The 19,378-nt window shown below is 41.5% G+C and overlaps 1 protein-coding gene across 2 annotated transcripts in view; it reads right to left on the bottom strand.

The window, feature by feature from the left end:
* Positions 1 to 19,378, bottom strand: part of DDR2 (discoidin domain receptor tyrosine kinase 2) — a 68,514-nt gene that overhangs the window by 15,131 nt on the left and 34,005 nt on the right. For both annotated transcript variants that reach the window (XM_034409809.3, XM_034409808.3), the window contains 6 exons: positions 17,736 to 17,919; positions 16,966 to 17,209; positions 13,691 to 13,753; positions 8,571 to 8,701; positions 7,880 to 8,090; positions 679 to 902 (listed from right to left, as the gene is read on the bottom strand). In XM_034409809.3, the coding sequence (XP_034265700.2) occupies positions 679 to 902; positions 7,880 to 8,090; positions 8,571 to 8,701; positions 13,691 to 13,753; positions 16,966 to 17,209; positions 17,736 to 17,919 (1,057 nt within the window). The remainder of the gene's footprint in view (positions 1 to 678; positions 903 to 7,879; positions 8,091 to 8,570; positions 8,702 to 13,690; positions 13,754 to 16,965; positions 17,210 to 17,735; positions 17,920 to 19,378) is intronic.

The following is a 19,378-nucleotide window of genomic DNA, read 5'->3' on the forward strand; positions in this document are numbered from 1 at the left end:
TAGTGAGGGATCCTGCCATGGGATGGATGGTGATTGCTTGCTAGATTGAAAGACAAAGATATATGTTTAAAATGAGGGGCAAACTCGCATAATCTAAAATGAGTCTTCTTCTAACTTCAAAAATTAGTTCACTCTCTGGGTCACCAGGAATTGATCCACTGAGGATTTTCAAATCAGGAAAATATTATTATATTTATTTTTGGTACCTAGAATCTTGTTAAGTGAGTTTTGCCCTATTTTACGACTTTTGTTGCCACATTTGTTAAGTGAATCACTACAGTTGTCTAATTGGTAAGATGGTTGTTAAGTGAATCTGGTTTTCCCATTGACTTTGCTTGTCAGAAGGTTGCAAAACATAGCACATAGCTCCAGGATACTGCAACCATCATAAATATGAGTCAGTTGTCAAGCATCCAGATATAAATCACATGACCATGGGGTTGCTGCAATGGTCATAAGTGTGGAAAATGGTCATACGTCACTTTTTTCAGTGCTGTTATAACTTCAAACAGTCACTAAGTGAATTGTTGTAAGTCAAGAACTACCTGTATACAATGATTGAAAATGAAGAAATAATGAATTACTATAAGCATAAATTTTACATCAGTTTTATTATTTATTTCCACCCACATTTTGAAGATAAATCTACTGTGAAGAACCAATGGAGCAAGTTCTCACCTCCCCAAACTGTCCTTCTCCCAATTTCTCCTTGAAAGTCAACAGCTTCCTAGGGAACTCAGCCACAGCCACCTCTTTGCCATAGAGTAAGTCCATGGTGATTGCAGGTACAGAATAGGTGTTGCTGCCTGTGACTCCCTGCAAGTTCACAATGTCTGCTTCTGCATAATGGGGAACCCCTTCGGCTCCGGTTGGTTGGGTTGGCTTGGTGATCCCACTGCAGCCTAAGAGGAGAGAAGATTAGAGACAAGAAAATCTCAGTGAAGAAAATCCTGAGCTTTGATGGCTGGTAACTCAGAATAACAGAGTTGGAAGGGATCTTGGAGGTCTTCTAGTCCAACCCCCTGCTCAAGCAGGAGACTCTATACCAATCCAGACAAGTGGCTGTCCAATCTCTTCTTAAAAGCCTCCAATGATGGAACACCCACAACTTCCGAAGGCAAGGCCTTCCGCTGATTAATTGTTCTCACAGTTAGGAGAATAATAAGAACAATAAACAGTCAGAACAGGAGAACTCTGGAAAGAGAGCCTGCCTGATGCTGTAGGACACAAAGGACTGCCAAAAGAAGGAACTCCAAGTAAGCTATGGAGAAAAATAAGCATCAATCAGACTAATTAAGAGCTGTGGTGGCGCAGTGGTTAAAATGCAGTATTGCAGGCTAATTCTGCTGACTACCGACAGCTAGCAGTTCGGCAGTTCGATTCTCACTGGCTCAAGATTGACTCAGCCTTCCATCCTTCCAAGGTCGGTAAAATGAGGACCCAGATTGTTGGGGGCAATATGCTGACTCTGTAAACCACTTAGAGAGGGCTGGAAAGCACTGTGAAGCGATATATAAGTAAAGTATAAGTGTTAAGTGCTAACTATGGGCTACAGTTAATTAAGACACAGGGCTGTGCTGATTCTAAATTATTCGACAAGTACAGCTGAATTTGATAGCTAACTTTAGCTGCACAAATTAAATGCTTTTTTCTTAATTCATGTCATTTATATTGGTTTTCTTAATTATATGAGTGGATATGGAATTATACATGGATATGAATATTGCATGTTTTAATCAGCCATTCCATTTAATTTTCCAAGCTCAAAACCATCTAGAGATTGGATGTCTCAAGAATTTCTTTTTTCCCTGTTAGCATTCTTACTTGAGGCACTTCTATGCATCTTCACATCATCTATTATAAGATAGAAATGACCCAGGACAGGGCTTTTTAGTTGTTCGTTTCACTTTGTGAAACCTCTTCTATCACAATCCATTTTTGCTACCATGTATTCATCTTTATTGATGGCGAATCTTTTTTAAAGAATTATAAACAGGTATGGGAGATGCTTTTTCCCAACCCCCCCCCAAAAAACTTTAGACTGTTTTCCTCCAGTAATTCAGTAAATGTTTGCACTTATGAAAAGGTTAAAAACAATTTTAAAATAAAATAAAAATAACCCTAAAAAGCTATGATTATTAAGAAAGTAAATTCTATACAACAAATCATATTCTATCTTTTAATTCCCACCCCCCTTCTATGGCTCCAAGGCTATTTATGCAACTCTAGACTTGCATTGTATTAAACGCACCCTGGTTGTACCTTGTTTTTCTTCTTTTGTCCCCTGACATTGTCTTCATCTTGTCCCCTGTTCATGAGAGAGACAGCCCTAAGTGGCCCTAAATTCTACTAGGGTTAAAGTATTGCTTCCCCCTTAAGCTGATAGCATCCAAAACCAGAAATTAAATATTTCACCCAGTATATTAGAGGACAAGTCAGATGAGCAGATGTCAGAGGGATCAAAGAGACACATAAAGAAATATGTCTTTCTGTCCCTGGTCAACCTTGTCTGCCATCATTTGACTATTGCCTTCCTAAAAAGTGGGACCCAGCAGTGCTTAGCTGGTGGCCATCCAGATTTGCACAAAAGTGATAGAACTGCATTTTTTTAGCAGAGATTCTCCTTGTGGGGGTTTGATAACTCTACTCTAACTGCATGCTTGATTTCTTTCCACAGCTTTCATTGACCTATTAGCCCTATGACTGCAAATTTAAGTGGTGATCTATCAGAACTGCACCATAGCATAGGCCACACAACCAGCACCATTTTAATTGTATAGCTAGAAACACCAGTTTAGCACAAAGCTAAAATAGTGGGATCCTTCCCAATGCCTTCAAACAAAATGCATAGGAATCCAGAAGCCAGCATGTGTTGCCTATGGACAAGAAAAAAACATAAGGAAGGCAAGAGAAATACTAAATAAAAAAAACATCATTTGACTCAGAGTATAACAGAATGGGCTGTGAAGAGATGAAATAGCCTAGAATAGATATAATAAAAAGAATCTTCCAGTCCAGGCCCATCAGATGTTTCTCTTCCAATTACAGCTGGTGACAGATAGAAGAGGGATAAGCAACCCACAAGATTCAATCAACCAATCAACCAATCAATCACTTATCTCATGCTGCACATGTATAATCACAACAGCCTCTCTTGTGGCCAACTCAGAACAGGGAAAATGGAGATGGGATAAGAATCTGCAATGGGCTCTATCATCACCATATAGTTTCAGGGATATTGAAGGATAGGTGGATAGTATTGTGTTGACTGTGAGCAACAGCCATCAAGTCATTTAATCTCATAATATCTAACCTAAACAATTAGGGAACTTTCACTAACCTGACCTTGCATATTAGTTATATACACTGGTGGGATTCAATTTTTTAGCAACCGGTTCTGTGGGCGTAGCTTAGTTGGGGGTTTGGCTTGGTGGTCATGTGACCGGGTGGGCGTGGCTATCTGCATAGGGACTACAGAGGGCTGAAAAAAGTCATTTCTGACTGGTCCTCGCACTTTTGACCGGTCCTCGCACTTATGACCATCCTCACATTTATGCCCGTTGTGGCATTCTTAACAACCGTGTCACTCATTTCACAACTGCTTCTCTTCATCATGGTGACAAGATAGGACAAAAACGTAAAATGTGAGGACAGTCGTAAGTTCGAGAACTGGTCAAAAGTGTGAGGACCAGTCAAAAATGACAAAATGACAAAATCGCTCAGATTCGGGAAGATCTGGACTCCGACTGGATAGTCTCAGGGGGAGGGACTGGGGCAGGTCTTGAGAATGTTATCTGGGATGAGTTTGATCCTGTGACCCCTGAGGACGTGGACAGGATTCTGGGTAGACTGAACGCGACCACTTGTTTATTGGACCCGTGTCCCTCCTGGTTAGTGCTGGCTTCTCGGGAGGTGACACGAGGCTGGTTCCAGGGGATTATAAATGCTTCGCTGGGTGAGGGTGTCTTTCCTGCCGCCTTGAAAGAGGCTGTGGTGAGGCCTCTCCTCAAGAAGCCTTCCCTGGACCCGGCAATGTTGGTAAATTATCGTCCGGTCTCCAACCTTCGTTTTGTGGCGAAGGTTGTGGAGAGTGTGGTTGCGCAACAGCTCCCCCAGCACCTGGATGAAATGACGTATCTGGATCCGTTCCAGTCGGGCTTCAGGCCCGGGTACAGCACGGAAACGGCATTGGTCGCGTTGGTTGATGATCTCTGGAGGGCTCGGGACAGGGGGTGCTCCTCTGTCCTGGTCCTGTTAGATCTCTCAGCGGCTTTTGATACCATCGACCATGGTATCATGCTGCACCAGTTGGAAGAGTTAGGGGTGGGAGGCACTGTGTTGCGGTGGTTCTCCTCCTTTCTCTCTGACCGGTGGCAGTCTGTGTTGACAGGGGGACAGAGGTCGACCCCGAGGCCCCTCATATGTGGGGTGCCGCAAGGGTCGGTCCTCTCACCTCTCCTGTTCAACATTTATGTGAAGCCGCTGGGCGAGATCATCCGTGGTTTCGGGGTGGAGTACCATCAGTACGCTGATGACACCCAGCTGTACATCTCCACCCCGGATCACCCCAACGATGCCCTTGAAGTGATGTCCCAGTGCCTGGAGGCCGTACGGATCTGGATGGGGAGGAACAGGCTCAGGCTCAACCCATCCAAGACCGAGTGGCTGTGGTTTCCGACGTCCCGATATAGCCAGTTGACGCCATCACTGACTATTGGGGGCGAATCATTGGCCCCCATGGAGAGGGCTCGCAACTTGGGCGTCCTCCTGGATTCACGGGTGTCTTTAGAAGAGCACTTGACGGCCGTGACCGGGAGGATTTTTTATCAGGTCCGCCTGATTCGCCAGTTGCGTCCCTTTCTGGATCGGGACTCATTACGCACGGTCACTCATGCCCTCGTCACCTCCCGCCTGGACTATTGTAATGCTCTCTACATGGGGCTCCCCTTGAGGAGCACCCGGAGGCTCCAACTGGCGCAGAGTGCGGCCGCGCGGGTGGTAACGGGAGCGACATGGCGCTCCCATGTAACACCTCTCCTGCGCGAGTTGCACTGGCTCCCGGTGGTCTTCCGGGTGCGCTTCAAGGTTTTGGTTACCATCTTTAAAGCGCTCCATGGCTTAGGGCCTGGTTATTTACGGGACCGCCTACTACCACCAATAGCCTCCCACCTGCCAGTACGCTCTCATAGAGAGGGACTCCTCCGGGTGCCGTCAGCCAAACAGTGTCGACTGGCGGCCCCCAAGGGGAGAGCCTTCTCTGTGGGGGCACCTACCATCTGGAATGAGCTCCCCCCAGAGATACGGAGGATCCTGGATCTGCGCTCCTTCCGCCGTGCTGTGAAGATCTTTTTATTCCATCAAGCGGGCTTGGCCTGATCTCTTCCCTTTTTAAATACGTAAATTTTAATCTGTTTTTAAATTATTGGGGTATTTTAATTTGTCTGGGCCAAATAATTTAATTTGATTTTATCGGGTTTTTAAATTTTGTGTATTTATGTATTTTATTGTTGGCTGTTCACCGCCCTGAGTCCTTCGGGAGTAGGGCGGTATACAAATCAAATAAACTAAACTAAACTAAACTAAAAATAACTTTTTCAGCCCTCTGAGTAGTCCATATGCACAAAAGGACTACCCAGAGGGCTGAAAAAAGTGATTTCTGACAGGTCCTCGCACTTTTGACCGGTCTTCGCACTTATGACTGGTCATCATTTATGCCCATTGTAGCATTCTTAACAACCGTGTCACTCATTTCACAACTGCTTCTCTTCACCATGGTGACAAGATAGGGCAAAAACGTAAAATGTGAGGACAGTCGTAAATTCGAGGACTGGTCAAAAGTGCGAGGACCCGTCAGAAATAATTTTTTCAGCCCTCTGAGTAGTCCATATGCATAAAAGGATACAGCAATAGAGAGGGATGAAGGAAGGGAAGGGAAATTAGAGTAGGAGTGAGGGTAAGAGAGGGAGGAAGTAGGGAGGAGAAGAAGAAGGGGAGGAAGAAAAAGTAAGAAAGAAAGAAAAGAGAGAGGTGGTAGGTTTGAGGAGAAAGATTGCTGTACAATAAAAAAGATGAAAGGGAAGAAAGCCAACCCCAAACAAATATAAAGATATTAAGATAAAGAATGAATTGTTAAACTTTAAAGAATAAAAGAGAACAAATATGAAGAAATAACAATAATTAGAAACACACATACAAACATACAATGTATTTTCTTTGAACAGAGTATTTGGCCGGTTCACAAATTTAAACAGTGTTTAGTCATTTCAATTAAATTTACAATTTCTATATTTCCTTTTTGCCATATTTATTCCTCATCTATTTTTGTAAAAAACCAATATTACCCTTCATCTTCATCTCTAATCTTAATCAAATTCAATTTTTCCCTTCTATTCTATATTATAGCCCTTCCCATTGTCATCTATTTTTATATCCATCCTCACATTGGTTAATTATGTAATATTACAGTTGTTTAATATAAATTCAACATTTTAATATAAATCAATTAGTTATATAACTACCTTTTTTGTATATTAATCAATATGAACATGAATATTCCAATTATTTCCATGCAATCCAATTTCTTACAAATCAATTAATTATATTTACCAATAATAATAAACCAAATAATTTCCCCCATATATTCCTCCAAACCACAACTTAACCATTTCTGCTTTCAACACAATATACAATTAATAGTATCTCAATTATTACAATTCCCTAGTTAAATAGAGCTTTTTTTCTTTTGTGTTTTAAAATCTTGAACTCTCCTCTTTTCCCCTAAATTTCCCATTGTTTGCACCTACCTTTTTTGGTGAGGAAAAAGAAAAGAAATCTGCCTGCCTAATTTTCCAACGTTGCAACAACAGCAAAGCCAACAGCCTGCTTTACTTTCTGTTTCGTTTTTCAGCATAGCTAGGGGGAAAAAAATCAGCACTCTTTGCAAGCAAGCAGCAGAGCCCTGAGCAAAACAGCTGAGAGCAAATCAGCTGAGAGTCGGGAGCCGATCTAAGCAAGGGCTAATTAGCCTATGCTGAAGCTCTGCGGGCCAACAAAATTACAAAAAAACACCGAACCCTTTGTTAAATTGCTGGCTCACCCGCCCCTCGCCCACCACTATTTATTGGCAATAAATAGTGGTGCGGAGGGGCGGGGCAAGGGGTGGGGCAAGCCAGCAATTTAACAAAGGGTTCGGCCGAACCCCCTAGAACCGGCAGAATCCCACCACTGGTTATATAGATAGAATATAATACTTCTCTATTGCAGCTAAGAATTTCACATTTGACTTCAACAAAAATGCTGATTTTTTAAATTTAACACATTTGTAATCAGTTTGATCTGAGAGCAACATGGGATGACATTATCCCAATGTATCCTTTCCACAATCCATACAGATGTTTACATAGAGCAGGGGTCCCTAACCTCTGGGCCGTGGACCGGTACCAGTCTGTGGCCCTTTTGAAACCAGGCTGTGCAAGTAGTGGGTGAACGCACAAAGCTTTAATTGCACATGCATGGGATCTAGGTGGCATGTGTGAAACCAACCCCCTCCCCACCCGCTGCCACCACCACCATTGCTGCTCTGTGGAGCTAGAAAGGTTGGGGATCACTGACATATAGCAACGATTATCAGTTCACCAAAGTTTGTTCACAGTTCTATTCCTGAGAGCCAAATTACTGTACATGATACAGCATAAAGGAATAAGAGAGTCAGTTATTGCTAGAATCAGCAGCCAGTCCTTCCCTCATTTCCACTGAATTTACCTCATCAAGTGGCAAACAGATAGATAATTAAAATTAAGACAGACTTTCTTATTCTAGATTATTCTAGTACAAGTGGGAATTTGTTCACAGTCTCTTTACACCTAGTGGCCAATCTGACCTGCCTCGTCTTCCCCTGGGATGAATTCAGGAAGTTTGTGGATCAATCGCGATGGCTCTTGATAGTCAGCTCCAAGGGGGAATATGCGGTCATAAGTGGAGTTTGATTCTTGTTCACTGGATGGAGTGGAGCTGTTGTGGTGGAGCATATTGGATTCGCTAGGTAGAGAGAGACTCACAGTCATTTCATCATCCAGCATCCGGCGAGAGGCCTAGAAATCAAAAGAAAACACATATGATGCTCATATTCACTATAAATTGATAATGACAGAGTATATTATAGAGCAGATTCTAACATAAAGTGGCATTTCTGCTCAAATAATATTTATGTAAAACAACTTAGAAGCTTCCTATGGTACAGAGTTTTTAATGGACCAGGTTTCATATTTGCATACTCTTCTGTTCACATACAGTATGATTTCATGGATCACTGATCAGTGACTCAATCAATCACAATTATATCAAGATTCTTTGGGTGCATGAGAAACTTATGTGTACATAAAAAATATGCATGAACATGCATATGCGTGCACATATATTTACTTCCCAATTTTTATTAATGACCTTTAGACCAGAAGTTAATTTCATTAGCCAATTTCAATAATATTAATCCATATTGAGCTCTAGCCATTAAACCAGACATTCACTTCATTTATGATATGGACATTCCTAGCATCTGCCTGTAATCTTACCTTTTCTAACATCTTCTGCCAAAACTGCCTCCAGAGAATGATTACAATGATAGCCACAAGAATAAAGATGATTGCCACTAAGCAGCCAATTAAGATGCGAGTGTTGCTATCATCTACTTTGAGAGTAGGATCTGTTAGAAGAGACAAGGATAATTGTGTATCATACGTTTTAGGTGAAATGATGAAAACAAGACAGGAGTTGCCAACCCTTCTGGGATTCCATTCCTCTCTTCCTCCAAATTACCACTAGTAGTTTACCAGACATTTTAAAATGCAATAAATGTGTGTTAGTAAACAGGATCCAGATGTCTATTTTGAAGTAAGTCTTTCTGTCATAAGAATATTGCAATTTCTCATCAGTCATTGATAACATTTCCCTTTCATGGAAGGTGGATGGATATACAATTTATATTATAAGTTAAATAAATAATAGCAATAGCACTTAGACTTATATACCACTTCACAGTGCTTTACAGCCCTCTCTAAGCGGTTTATAGAGTCAGCATGTTGCTCCCAACAATCTGGCTCCTCATTTTACCGACCTCGGAAGGATGGAAGGCTGAGTCAACCTTGAGCCTGGTAGGACTCAAACTGCCTGGAATACAGCATTCTAACTGCTGCGCCACCACATACTAATAATATACAATAAATCATTTATTAACTAGAAAGATACAATTTTCTCTTACCATGATAACAGGTTTTTTTTAATGTGAATTTTTGAATTAAATAAATAACTATTACTGTATCCAATCTATCACATAAGTAACAGCTGGACAAGCCTCCAAGCATAAAGAGACTTTCAATTATTAATAACTAAACTAGTCTAAGCATGCTAACACAGTGCTGGTGTTAGTATTAATGATGAGCTAAAAACAGAACAGCATCTTTCAAAATGTTCATTTTTATGTTCATTGTTTGAAGCATAATTTCAGGTATTATTTTTATTTTTTAAATCCAGAAGCAATTTGGGCTAAGACAGTTGACATACAATGCTTTACTGCATAAAATTGCCCTAAAAAATTTTTTTTAAAAAATTAGGGGGAAGTGTGTGTCTTTGAGTCAATTTTTGACTACTTGACAACTTGGCAAGGTTTTTCAGAAGTAGTTTGCCAGCGTCTCCTTCCTAGGCCTGAGAGAAAGTGACTGGCCCAAGGTCATGCAACTGGTTTTGTGCTTAAGGTAGGACTAGTATTCACAATCTCCCAGTTTCTACCCTGACGCTGTAAATATTGCACCAATCTGGTTCCCAAGATAATGTCTGGACACCTTTATTTGGCTACTAGATTTTGAAGACATGGCAGCAATCACTGCAGTTAAAAGCTTTGCTGTTTTAGTTTAACACTGGAAGACTTTCTCTCAAGGATTGAACTTTTGCTTTTCTATTGGCACCAAAAAGACCTTTTATTATTAAATTTAAAAAAAAAAATATGGGTTGCCTATGTTTTACTGTATTGTTAAATATTTTTTTGGAACAATTCTATCTTCCAGGAATAAAATGGAGGTATATAAAGGAGCTGCATGAGAATCACATGGCTGTCCTTCTCAATTTCAGTCCTGGGAAAAGATGCTTGTGGTTGACAGGGACATGTATGTGCCCACATACTCTCTGAAACACTTTTTTCCTTTCAAATTGAAACTGCTCCATAATTACTGCTTATTCAATAAACCACCCTACTCCATTTTGTTTCAGATTCTTTTCTCAGCAGTTAAATCATTTATCATGCTGGGGACAGGCCGAGGGGGTATGGAGAAAGTTAGTCTCTCCATAGTCCTAGGAATTTATGATGTCACAATTGAATGGAATAGATTTGTAAACTATCTCTATAATATTGTGTTGTCTCTTTACCTTTAATTTGTTAAGCACTTGATATTTTACTTACCTCTCAGTAATAGAAAACCTCTGTCTAAGGGCTATAAACCTTTCACTTCAGGAATGGTTCTCAAGAGAAAGATGGATTTCCTTACAGAGGTGTGGAGAGTTACTATTGAAGGCATCAGAAATAGTAAAGAACAGAAGCAAAATAGAAGTGAAAGACTGAAGGTGGTAAAGAAAAAGGTTTTGAGAACCTAAATGACAAAGACTTAAAGTTGGAATCCAGCAATAGGAATTAGAAGTTCCTTTTTTGATAATAGAATCCCTACAATACCTTGTAAATGTGTATGTTTTCATATCTGTACTTCTTTAATACATGGACATTGTTCTATTTTTTCTTTGTTAAGATTTTTTTCTGGTTTTATAAACATTATCCTTTTACTATTTAGTTTTGTACACAAACATGCACATTAAATAATTGCACCTTCATACCCAATGACACTGATTCTAGGAATATCTCTTAAGTATTATTGAAAAAATAGCCTGGACAACTAATTATTTTTCCCATGATGTTGCACATTTCAAGCTAATACAAAGAGAGGTGAACAACTTTTGAGACTGGTATTGAATGTTGGGAATGTAAGTAAGTAAATTTATTGTTATAACCACAAGTCATAACATTTATTTATTTAAATTTATATACCGCCCTTCTCCCTGAGGACTCAGGGCGGTGTACAGCCAGAATTAAAAAACATAAAATACAAATATTAAAAAACAATTAAAATATATATAAATTTGGCCCAAAATTAAAAATACAAACCAATTCAAACATTTAAAATTTCTTCTTAAGCCAGCCCGGCTTGCTGGAAAAAGTGGGTTTTAAGGGCACGGCGGAAGGCACTAAGGTCTTGGATTCTCCTTATCTCTGGGGGCAACTGATTCCAGAGGGTAGGTGCCCCCACAGAGAAGGCCCTCCCCCTGGGGGTCACCAGCCTACATTGATTGGCTGATGGCACCCTGAGGAGGCCCTCTCTGTGGGAGCACACGGGACGATGGGAGGTCGTCGGTAGCAGCAGGCGGTCTCGAAGATAGCTAGGCCCGATGCCATGGAGCACTTTAAAGGTGATAACCAGCACCTTGAAGCGCACCCGGAAGACCACTGGGAGCCAGTGCAGCTTGCGCAGGAGCGGTGTTACATGGGAGCACCATGCTGTTCCCGTCACTACCCGCGCTGCTGCATTCTGGACCAGTTGGAGCCTCCGGGTGCTCTTCAAGGGGAGCCCCATGTAGAGAGCGTTGCAGTAGTCAAGGCGAGAGGTGACGAGGGCATGAGTGACTGTGCACAGGGAATCCCGATCAAGAAAGGGCCACAACTGGCGAATCAGGCGAACCTGACAAAAGTTCCCCCTGGTTACAGCCGTCAGATGTTCCTCCAAGGACAGCTGCATATCCAGGAGGACTCCCAGATTGCGAGCCCTTTCTGTGGGGGCCAAAGACTCGCCCTCAATAGTCAGTGATGGAGTCAACTGACTATATCGGGATGCCGGGAGCCACAGCCACTCAGTCTTGGAAGGGTTGAGCTTGAGCCTGTTCCTCCCCATCCAGATCCGCACAGCCTCCAGGCACTGGGACATCACTTCAAGGGCATCATTGGGGTGGCCTGGGGTGGAGATGTACAGCTGGGTGTCATCAGCGTACTGGTGGTATCTCACCCCGAAGCCACGGATGATCTCGCCCAGCGGCTTTACATAAATGTTGAACAGAAGGGGCGAGAGGACTGATCCCTGTGGCACTCCACAGATGAGAGGCCTCGAGGTCGACCTCTGCCCCCCTGCCAACACAAACTGCGACCGGTCGGAGAGAAAGGAGGAGAACCACCGCAACACGGTGCCTCCCACCCTCAACTCTTCCAGCCGGTGCAGCATGATACCATGGTCGATGGTATCAAAAGCCGCTGAGAGATCTAACAGGACCAGAACAGAGGAGCAACCCCTGTCCCGAGCCCTCCAGAGATCATCAACCAACGCGACCAATGCCGTTTCCGTGCTGTGCCCAGACCTGAAACCTGACTGGAACGGATCTAGATAAGATGTTTCCTCCAGGAATTGTGGGAACTATCGTGCGACCACACTCTCCACAACCTTCGCCATGAAGCGACGGTAGTTGGCCAATATTGCCGGATCCAGGGACGGCTTCTTGAGGAGAGGCCTCACCACCGCCTCCTTCAAGGCAGTGGGGAAGTGGCCCTCACTCAGCGAAGCGTTGATAACACCCTGGAGCCAGCCTCGTGTAACCTCCCGGGAAGCCAGTACCAACCAGGAGGGACACGGGTCCAGTAAACATGTGGCCGCACTAAGTCTCCCCAAAATCCTATCCACATCATCGGGAGTCACAGCGTCAAACTCCTCCCAGATAACATTCTCAAGTCTATTCCTCGTCACTCTGCCCTGATCTACCCAGTCAGAGTCCAAATCCCCCCGGATCTGAGCGATTTTGTCATACAGGTATTGTCCAAAATCCTCCGCCCTGCCTTCCAACATAAAGGTAAAGGTTCCCCTCGCACATATCTGCTAGTCATTCCCGACTCTAGGGAGCGATGCTCATCTCTGTTTGAAAGCTGAAGAACCAGTGCTGTCCGAAGACGTCTCTGTAGTCAAGTGGCCGGCATGACTAAATGCCAAAGGCACATGGAACGCTATTACCTTCCCACCAAAGGTGGTCCCTATTTTTCTACTTGCATTTTTTATGTGCTTTCGAACCAGTGGTGAGTTGTCCCCAGTTCGGACCGGTTCACAAGAACTGGTAGTAAAACTGGCGGGAGGCCCCACCCTAGATGTTGTCATCAGTGATCTGCACACACGATCCCATTACAAACTGGTAGTAAAGATAAGTAGAACCTACCCGTTTCGAACTGCTAGGTTGGCAGAAGCTGGGACAAGTAACGGGAGCTCACCCCGTTACGCGGCACTAGGGATTCGAACCGCTGAACTGCCAACCTTTTGATTGACAAGCTCAGCGTCTTAGCCACTGAGCCGCCATGTCCCTGTCATAACATATAGCATACCATATACTAAGAAAGTGCTATGAGAGCTTCTGAAAAAGGGCTGCCAAGGAGGACATATCAAATTTTAAAGTACCAATTTAGAAAAATATTCCCTTTCACCTCCAATAGCATCCACTCTTACCAGAAGAATCCTGCTATATCAGGGGATCCTGATATAAACACAGACATACAAATTTTGTGGTGCTCAATAAAAATACATTTATGAATATTTGCTTAGAGACCACAACATAGCAATATACATACCATAGGTAGTGGGAGTCAATGAAGACTCAGGAAGGGCTCCAGAATTGTTGTACATAGCTGTATCTAAGAAAAATGAAAAAGGAAACAGAATAACAGAGTTGGAAGGGAACTTGGAGGTCTTCTAGTCCTACCCCCTGCCTAGGCAGGAAACCCTACACCACTTCAGACAAATAGTTATCCAATATCTTCTTGAAAACTTCCAGTGTTGGAGCATTCACAACTTCTGGAGGCAAACCATTGATGAAGATGTTGAAGAGTATTGGGCCAAAAACAGAGCCTTAGAGTACCCCACTGCATATTTCCCTCCATTTAGATGCAGTTCCATTAAGGACTACATGTTGAGAGCGGTTGGTCAGTCTCTTACAAATCCATCTGGTGGTGATGCTGTCTAACCCACAAACCATTACTCATATTCATAGCATAGTAGAAACAATTGCAAACTTTTGCTTTAAAAACAATGAACCTGTTTGAATGAGCTCAAGTATGTTGGATATCAGATTCAAAGCTGTCTGTTTCAAACTGCATTTGCATTTGCAATGGATATGCTTTTTAGAAAAACAATGCATAAAGGTATAAGTGCACTGGATATAAATCTAATATTTTCTTCAGGGACAAGAAAGGACAACCCACTTTTCTAAGTATTTGCCAACTGACAAGAATATGTAATCACAAATAAAATAAATCTAGCAAACTGATTTCAAATATAATCCATACAAATTTATAATGAACCTAGGATATCTCACATAAAGTAAATTATGGTTAACCATTCAGAAGTACCAAAGTAATGACTGGTCACATCTAGGTTTGACTTCTCCTGGAACAGATGCAATGGAAAATAATCAAAGATACATAGCTGGTAGGAGGAATGCCTCACCAATTGGATGATTCTCCCTTCGTAGAGAAATATAGGTGTCAAAGCTCTCCTATGTAGATTTTACAACAAATGCATACAGGGCAGAGGCAGTGGGCAGACCATCACTGCACATACTTTGCACTGCTATAAACAAATAGACCTAAAGAGTATAACTTGCAGTGTGCAACCTGGTCACAGCCTATGAGGCATTTATCTGAGCCCATTACCAATGAGCCAAAGGAATAGAGGGGGGGCAATATAATTGAAATACAGTGATTTCCAGTTCAAAGCCTGGTGTGAATTTACAAAGGATCTTGGAATGTGTGGGAGTAGGAATACAGATGAGAAGCCAAACTCCCAACAGCAATGTTTATTGCAGATAATGACTCAGTAAAACCAACATGCAACTTCCGGCTGATAGCCCCTTTTAAAGGAAAACTATCAGCCTTTAACCAATAACATTAAAATATGTCCCGCACCTGCATGGCAGAAGAAAAGTCTCTGCTCACACCTGCATGGACATAACAGATCTCTTGCAAAACTAAAAAACAACAACTGCCTCAGATTTTTTTGATATTTGTGATCATCATTAAAGCTTCAGATTCTAACAGACTGGAACCAGCATTACCGTTCTCAAATTAAATTGAATTAAATTGAACTAAAAAGGAAAGGAAAGGAAAGGAAAGGAAAGGAAAGGAAAGGAAAGGAAGGAAGGAAGGAAGGAAGGAAGGAAGGAAGGAAGGAAGGAAGGAAGGAAGGAAGGAAGGAAGGAAGGAAGGATTAAGGTTTTTTTCAGTGGAAGATTCTTTTCTTTTCCAAAGATTCTTTTCTTTTCCAAAAAGGGGGAAAGGTTCCTTTCCCAATAGATTTTCTTTAAATGCCTTAATCTAAGAACTTTAGAATGTAATTTGCTTTAGTTGCAGTCTAAAACAGAATCATCTCATTGTGTTTTTATTCACAACACAGTAGTCCAACTATATAAACTTTATTACACTGAAGAGATTTATGCTGGACTTTAAACTAAAAAATGTGTGTCAAATATTTTCTATCATATTAATTTAATATTTTCTATAACATTACACTAAAAAGAAACTATTACATTTATGAAGAAGCAAATAAATTATTTTAATAATATTAATAACAAACAGCATCTAGGCAATCTCTGTTACTTATTTTGCTAAGTATGACAATTATTTACCCACATCTGTTGCTTACTATCAACAGTCTAATAAAGATGGTGAACTTTTGATCCACAGACTGCATGCAATTCTGTAGCCCACCCAAAATATCCCAAGAGAACTGACCAAAATTTGTCAGCAAAATGGCCACATTTTCATGGTGCAATTTTAACTCATTATTCAGAATGTTAGGAGAATTTCATCATGAACATTGGAGCTGCTTGTCACCCTAATGAGTCTTGCTCTTATTCCTACTATTTAAAATCTCAGACTGAAGAAGAAATACGAGGCTGAAAGCTTGAGCTGTGGTCTCTCATGCTTTAGCATTTGTCTAACACTCCCCTAAAAGGTGGGGCTATAACTGGGAAGGGAGACTTGTGTTCCAATGTTCATTTTTGGGTCTGTCTAGGTAAGAGATCTAAAGTTACATAATTGGGAAGAGAAGGTTTGATAAGGTTTTCCTCCTCTGAGGTAACGCCATCTACAGAGACCCCCCCAAAGTGAGCCTTCTCAGTGATGGCCTCCTTTCTATGCAACAGCTTACTTCCAGATATCCACTCCAGCTTCATCTTATTGAACTGCAAAGACTGCTCATGAAAACATGTGGGGAAGTGAAAGTTTAGTCTACCTTTATGGATGGTACTGTTACAGTATGCTGATTGGGAATGTTTTGTGGAACTATTTTTTTTAAACCCTCTGTTATGGCTTTGTTTTTCCAACTGCTCAGAGCCTGTGGGAATTAAGCAATATAGTAAATCTCCTATCAACATTGATAAAAACAGTGACTGCTATCTATGGAAGCCTAGCATGTGTGAGACATGTCAGCCTGACCTGCATGCATTGGAATGCCTAGTTCAGCAAATTCTTTGTACAACTCAAAAGGAAAAACTGTTTAAGTCTATATTATTTACTAAAACATTTTTCTATTTTGACTCCTTGAGAGGGCCAAAGATCTCCGGGGGGCGGGGGGGAGAATTCTGCTGGCAAGGCATTAAGTAGTAGCATTGCAGCAAGCCCTAATCCATAAAATCCAATATAAAATCCACCATTGTTGTTTGTGAACCACCCAGAATCATGTAGGTGATGGTATAGAAATTTGATAAATAAATAATCTGTAACTTTATCTCCAGAATTTATTTATAAGTAACATTTTAGATGAGGCTATCTCTGCCCCTTTTGTGTATTAATATATCAGTGATTTCAGTATATTACACTTCCTTTAACATCCTGAATTCCCATCATACCTGACTGGAAGGTAATCTCACTGAACATCATCCAGGAATCAGCAAAGTAGAACTGGCATTTGATGGCATTAGCCATCCGATGGAAAAGGGGTACTGTAACAAAGCGAGCACTGGGATTGACATCATCTAGTACCAGTAACGAGGAGACGGTGTTTGGTTCCCATTCATTTGCATCAGAGCGGAAGTAACACTGCACCTCCTTGAAAATCTTTACTCCTTTGGCAAACATATTGTTGCAGTGAACCTGCGTAATAGAGATAGATGTTCTATAAACTGGTCATGTTTATTTACCTCTGGAACCATGATGTGTCCCAACTGTTTCCATTTTTTTACAAGTATGGCTGCTTCATATGCAGCTATAATATAAGATATGCCGGAATACTATGGTATGTCCCTACTTTCCAGTTGAGAGTCAGCCTGTCTGTGAAATTGCAAATTAGGAAAGCAAATTCATATAACTCAAGGGTTTCAATTCATCTATATTTCAGCTTGGTATTCATGCTTATGTGAACACACTAATATGCCAATGATTCATGGGATATTCTGAATTCACAGGAATGTCGCCAGGGTGAACAAATTCATAATTTTTTGTTTTCATTTCTTTTAATTGCACATAAACAAAATTCACTATACAGGGATAAGAAGTTAATGAAAAAGATAGGTACTATTTTTGGATAGAGAGGATCCCTCAACTCTCCATATACTCTAAATAGTATGTGGTTGGCAACCTGAAAGGAATTCTGAATGCAGCTTCAATTTTGACAACTAACCTTCATGGTGGTGAAATTTCTGATTCTGTCAAATTCAAAGGTGATTTCCACATGTCCATTTGTGGTGCTCTCATTGCTCCAACCAACATAGTCATAACCAGGCCATACATGATATTCATGGCTCTGTCTGAAATCATCCAAGCCAGAAACCCCATCTGTTAGCTGTCCTAATCCTTCTGTCATGCTGATGGCAGACATATGAGAAGGGGAAAAAAAGAGGACAAGATTAGCATTTCCTTACTGAATTTCAACAAAATCAGTTTGTCCAAATCTGGTAGTGAAAGGGGATTTTTTCCAAACACAATTAAAATGGGATGGAGTGGTAGGCTGATTTTGCAGAAGCAGAAGCTGAAACATGGAATCCTTAGCGGAAAGTCCATTTAGATAAAGACAGGGAGCCAAAAAGCTGTCGGTGTATAAGAATTTATGAACTGGAATAGCCATAACAACAAGTCAGCCAATGGGAACCGTTTGGTGACTGAGACACAGGATTTGTTGTGAGCCATGTCAGATGGCTCAGAGCCTGGGCGTGGCTTAGCTTAACTGTTCTGTGCTTAACTGTTTGTTTGTCTTTGATTGAGTGTTCTGTTCCTTGCTTCTACTTCTTGTCCTTGTTCTTGCTACTTCTTCTTTCTACCATTTTGCAAGAGCTGCATTGCTCATTGTATGCATGCATCATGTTTTATATTATTGTATATAAATACAATATACATTTCTTCTATAAATGAATCCTGCTGAATTATTTATTTGTGCATTGGTTGGATAGCTACAGACTCTGAAAGGTTATGGGCCCAAGCAGTCCAAACACACAGTAAGACTGAACTTGTAATGAAGCTGGGGGACAGCCTGTGTTATAAGTAAAAGAGAACAAGGCTGAGAAGGCTTGCAGGATGGCTGTTGATTTCAAGGAGAGCTGTCTGCCTCCTTGAAAAATTTTATTATTTGGGCTGCAAAAATGGAATGTTTCCTGAAGGCTAAGGAGCTCTGGGATATTGTTATTAATCCACCCCAGGCACCATTAGCATCTGCAGATCAAAAGCAGCATGATAAGGTACTACAAGACTAGCCCACTGACAATGCCACCATCCAGGCATTCAAGAAAGCCCTTTGCGATGATGAATGGTTCAAAACCCATAAAAACAACTGCTTGATTAAAGATGACTTAGCTTGGGAAGGAGGAAAACTGTATGTTCCGCAACCCAATGCCTGGACCTTATGAAAAGATGCCACGGTTCCAGACTAGCAGGACATTTTGGGTTTGTAAAAACTCTGCACCTCATCAAAAGACAGTTTTGGTGGCCATCCCTGAAAAAGGACATAGAAAGCTACGTGGCCAGCTGCCCTGTTTGTGCTGCAGCTAAAAGACGGCAAGGAAAATTCCCCGGACTTTTGCAGGTCATAGCTGAGCCTTCAGCACCCTGGAGAGAGATCTCTATGGGCTTCATTGTCGAACTGCCTGAAAGCACTGGAAATACAGTCATTTAGGTAGTTACAGACCCGTTCTCCAAACAGGTCCATTTTATCCCCTGCCCAAGAATCCCAACAGCTAAGGCATTAGCAAAAATGTTCCTGGTTCATATCTACCACCTCCATGGAGCTCCCCAAATGATTATTTCTGACAGGGAAGTTCAATTCTCAGAAAA

Source organism: Pantherophis guttatus, chromosome 3 (assembly GCF_059756535.1).
Source record: "Pantherophis guttatus breed Tessera chromosome 3, ASM5975653v1, whole genome shotgun sequence".
Lineage (NCBI taxonomy): Eukaryota > Metazoa > Chordata > Lepidosauria > Squamata > Colubridae > Pantherophis > Pantherophis guttatus.